We start from the raw sequence: 5,055 nt of genomic DNA on the forward strand, positions 1-5,055 counted from the left end.
TTTTTTAAAATATAATAAATTATATTATAAATTATAAAATATAATATATTATTAAAATTATAATAATTTATATTATAATATTTATTTATAATATTAAAAGTTTACAAATATAAAAAAATATTTAATTAAAAACATACTGTAGTTCCATTATTTGTTGTTCCTGTAGTTGATGCAGTGGTAGCAGCAACTGTAACGGTTACTGTCTTAGTTCCCTTGGATGATGCTAACTGTTGCGAAGATTCTAATCTTTTTTGCTGCATTGCTGCCCTTTGTTGTTTTAATTGAGCTTCCATTTGGGCACGAATCTTTTCTGCACTTTGTTGAGCTTGTTGTTGTGCAACTTTTTCACGAACAGCTTGCTGTTGTTTTTCCAATCTATTTTTTTTTATAAGAAAATTTTTATTATAATTCATTTATAAAAAATGCAAATAACTCTATATATATATATATATATATCTTTTTGTGAAAAATTTAATTCACAATTAACTAAATTGATGATTAATTATACATTCGTCAATAATTAATAAATCAGCTCAATAGCAATTGAAAATGACAACAGAATTAATCCAAAATATTAATGAGTGTAAGCTAAAATATAAACAATTTTAATTAAAATGGCAGACAGTATTTTTTTTCTTAAATTAAAAATTTGAAGAACTTAAGTCATCATCTGATGATTGGACAAGTTTCTTCAAATTTTTAATTTTCTAAAATATAAACTTTTGCATATTTTACCATGGGGCAACTGTCTCTAAATCTCAGAGACAGCTACCTCACAGCAGAATCTTTATGAATGTAGGAAAGTTTAAAATCCAATAATATCAATTGTACAGACTTTGGTAGCTTAACAACATATTGAAAATGGTTAACATGTACTCTGCTTACCTGTCAAAGAAATATCCTTGAGGTAAAATTTTCTAATTTTTTTACAGCTTTATTCTATAATTTATAATATTAGTGTTTTGAATTTTCTAGTGGTTTATATTAATATTAAATTTTTTAAATTTTTATATACTTATTTTTTTTTATAAATATTACATCTATGACAACATAATTCTTTATTCAATATTTTCCTGATAATGAGCAAAGTAATTGAAAAATAATGCTTAAATTCCTTTTATAATTACTTTTAAAAATTTAATAAATTTATTCATTTTAAAAATAAATATTGAAAAAATTGGATTACAGTAAATAAATACCTATACTTCTAATGAGTCCAAAGGATATGTACATTAATAATCAATATACATTCTTCTGCTAAAGTTATAATCTTTTTATAAAATTTGATTTCGCAACATTCGAATTTTCAACTTCCAACAAGCAACGCATGTGCAAATCTCGCACTAGCACCTGTTTGTAGAAAGATGTTGTAATTTTATATTTTATTTTGACTCTGTTCTCAGTCTCCTGACTACCTACAAGTCTGATTTTTTTATGTGCACATGATTTGGGCACCTAATATTCTGTGCCAAATTGAAACTCCTTATATGTACTCCTTCGTACCTCTAAGGCAGCAATTCCCAACCTGTGGTACGCATACCCCTGGGGTAAGCGATAGGTTGTTTAGGGGTACAGAAAAAAATTAGTTATTATGGCAGAAAAAATAATATATTATATATCACATATTTATGAAAAAATAATATATTATGTATCACATATTTATGAAAAAATAATATATTATGTATTTCGTATTATGTATGAAAAAATATCATATTATGTAATAGTATTAAAAAATTATTAGGTAAAAAATGTTCCTTGCAACAATCACAACTTTATTATACATTTCAAAATGAAAAAATAGAAATAAAAACTTACGTTGCCGATTGTACAATGCAACAGATCAATAAATGTTGTGCAATCGGTCAATGGTAGTGGGGATACCATTCTACATGATTAGTGATTATGCTACAAACTTTTGATGGTGGGGTGTGTTACTGTTATTATTATCTCTCAACAATATCCTCATTGTTCGAAAAAGTATTTTTTTGTTTATAAAAAATATTTTTTATTGTTAGCAAGGAAAAGGACATAGCTAGTTTCTCCAGATTTTCCTGAGATATCTCATTTCAGCATTGGAATGTTTTTCAAAGCAGATGGCACTAGTTGTTATAATTTTATATTAAAACTAACTTCTGAAATATAATTTGTTTTCGTTTTACATTTATTAATATATATATATTGTTTGTGCAAAATAAGAAAATATTTTCGGATGATACAATAGCTATGATTATTTTTTTCAAAAACTGGAAATTTTCGTTAGCCATCGACAAAAATTCAACAGGGCGACACGCAACAGAGAGAAATTTTGAAACTGGATATGTTAATTTCACCTTTGATTTATCATTAGATATGGATAAATGGTTGGAACGAGGAACAAAAAAAAGCTAACACATAATGTGGAAAGGGTTCAATTGACAAATACCTCTCAAGACAACAGCACTTCATATCTAAACACTGGAAAAGTCCAGAAAACAGAGAAAAACAAAAAGTACTGCAATGAATATATTAAATATGGATAAATTTACTTATATAGGAAATAAAAACTGCCCTAAACTACTATGCATAGTATGTGGAGATGTTTTATCTAATGGCTGCATGAAACCTTCCTTACTCCTATAACATTTACAAATAAAGCATCCCAATTATAAAAACAAGGAACATAATTTTTTTAAATGCTTGGAGCAAAATATGAGTAAATCGAGTTTAAAGTCGTACATCCTGCCATCTGACAAAAATCTCAAAAATGCCATTGAAGCTAGTTACCATATTGCTAAATGTGGCAAAAATCATACCATAGCTGAGAATTTGATTCTTCCCTGTATAAAAGATGCTGTTCGCTGTATGGTCGGAGAAGACCAAGTACATAAAATTAACAACATTCCTCTTTCGAACAATACAATATCTTGAAGAATTCAGGAGATGTCTGATGATGTTGAAATGACAACAATAAGCCGAATTAAAAATAGTAAATTTTTTGCTATTCAAGTTGACAAAAGCACAGATGTCGCCAATTTTGCTATCTTGCTTGTTATAACAAGATATTTGGTCAATAATGAAATTGAAGAAAACCTATTACTTTGTCATCCTTTGTCAGAATGCACAAGAGGTGAGGATATTTTTAATGCTATTGATTCTTATGTCAAAGAAAAGGGGATTGATTGGTCTAACTGCTGTGGATTATGTACCGATGGTGCCAAATCTATGTCAGGTATTTACTCTGGTCTTCGCAGTCATGTAATGAAAGTAGCCCCGAATGTAAATTGGAGCTATTGCTGCATCCATAGACAAAATTTAGCTTCTAAAAGCCTTCCTCATGAATTGAAACTTGTTCTTGATGAAGCTGTCCAAGTGGTTAATTTTATAAAATCAAGGCCTACAAACTCAAAAATTTTCAAAGCTCTATGTGACGACATGATGAGTCTTCATTCTACATTGCTCTTTCATACAGAAGTGAGATGGCTATCTCATGGTAAAGTTCTTACCAGACTATTTGAGCTTAGGCATGAGGTACAAGTTTTTTTTGAAAGCAATCCTTTCAAGCTCTCATCCAAATTTCATGACGATAAATGGCTTCAGGCTCTCGCATATTTATCAGATATTTTTCTGCATATAAATAAGTTAAATTTGGCATTCTAAGATAAAACAACGATATTTAGTGTGTCTGACAAAATTGAATCTAAAATTAAAAAATTTGATTTTTGGAAGTTATGTATTAAAAATAGTCAACCTGAAGTATTTGAAACATTGCACAGTTTCTTATCTGAAAACAAATTACGATTTTCTCCAGAATTAATTCAACAAATAATTGAACATTTACAAGGATTAAAATCAAATTTCCAGAAATACTTTCCAAAACCTGACAACACAAACTATTGGATTCTAAATCCATTTGAAGAGGAAGACTTTTAGGTAGCTAAATTGTCAAGTAAGGAAAAAGAGAATTTGATCAAAATTTCAACCAATTCAATTTTAAAATGCCAATTTAAATCAAAATGTCTTTTTAACTTTTGGGCAGACATTAACAAAGAATTTGAGCAACTTTCTGATAAAGCACTTCAGTTTTTGTTGCCATTTACAAGTACTGTGCTTGTGGAAAGAGCATTTTCTTCCTATCTATATATTAAAAATAAGTATCACAATAATCTGAAGGCAGTTCCAGATTTGAGATTATACCTTGCATCAGTCAAACCTGACATAAAAAAATTATGCGAGAAAAAACAATGACAAGGCTCATACTGAACTCCTTTAATACGAAATTAAATACTTTCAAGTTAGTTTTTTTGTGCAATTTTATTTTTATTATAATTTTTATATTTGTGTTGTAAATGTATTTATTTTTACATGTATGAATGTAAATATATTCTCTTTATCAACATTATAAATTAGCTTTTTTTTAAATTTAAAGTTACAATATGTAAAATTAACAATATGGTTACTCACTAAATTTCTTAAATTAGGGGTACAATCTAGAGAAATGACATGTCACAGGATACCCTAATGAAAAAAGGTTGGAAACCACTGCTCTAAGGTATGAAACCATTGATGGCATTGTGATCTTATAAACAAGATGTAGTCTTGTCAATAATTATTTTTGTCTTTACAGTTATGATTCTATTAGCTCTTTTAAAGTTATATTTGTGAAATATTTCTGTGCATTTAATAATAATGTGCATTTTTCTATACTACAAAGTCATTTTTTCCTGATATCATCTACAGATATGTGTAATTTTTCATAAATCATTTTACTTTAAAATTTACATTGATATTAAAGCAACTGTCAGTATAAGAATAATGAATTACAGTAGAGCGTCGTTTATCCGAAAGCTGGTTATCCGAAACGTCCGTTATCTGAAAGCATTCCAGTCAGCAAATTTAAATTTACGCTAGTGCTGTGGCGTTGCAATCTTCGGCTATTTCTCGGGCTACTCAAATATTTTACGTTTTTGATACTAAATTAACATCTGAAGTATAATTTTTTATTGTTTTTATATTTTTCAATAAATTTATTTTGTTTGTACAAAATAAAAAAATAATTTTTAACGATACAATAGTCTT

At 27.9% G+C, this 5,055-nt stretch overlaps 1 protein-coding gene across 1 annotated transcript in view; it reads right to left on the reverse strand.

Annotated features, from left to right (window-relative positions):
• LOC111621537 (nucleosome-remodeling factor subunit BPTF-like) overlaps positions 1-5,055 on the reverse strand; it is a 93,868-nt gene that overhangs the window by 64,904 nt on the left and 23,909 nt on the right. Inside the window, exon 8 of the mRNA XM_023363696.1 lies at positions 138-375. Within this exon, the coding sequence (XP_023219464.1) occupies positions 138-375 (238 nt within the window). The remainder of the gene's footprint in view (positions 1-137; positions 376-5,055) is intronic.

This window comes from Centruroides sculpturatus, unplaced genomic scaffold (genome assembly GCF_000671375.1).
Source record: "Centruroides sculpturatus isolate CEXI.00-Female unplaced genomic scaffold, Cexi_2.0 scaffold272, whole genome shotgun sequence".
Taxonomy (NCBI): domain Eukaryota; kingdom Metazoa; phylum Arthropoda; class Arachnida; order Scorpiones; family Buthidae; genus Centruroides; species Centruroides sculpturatus.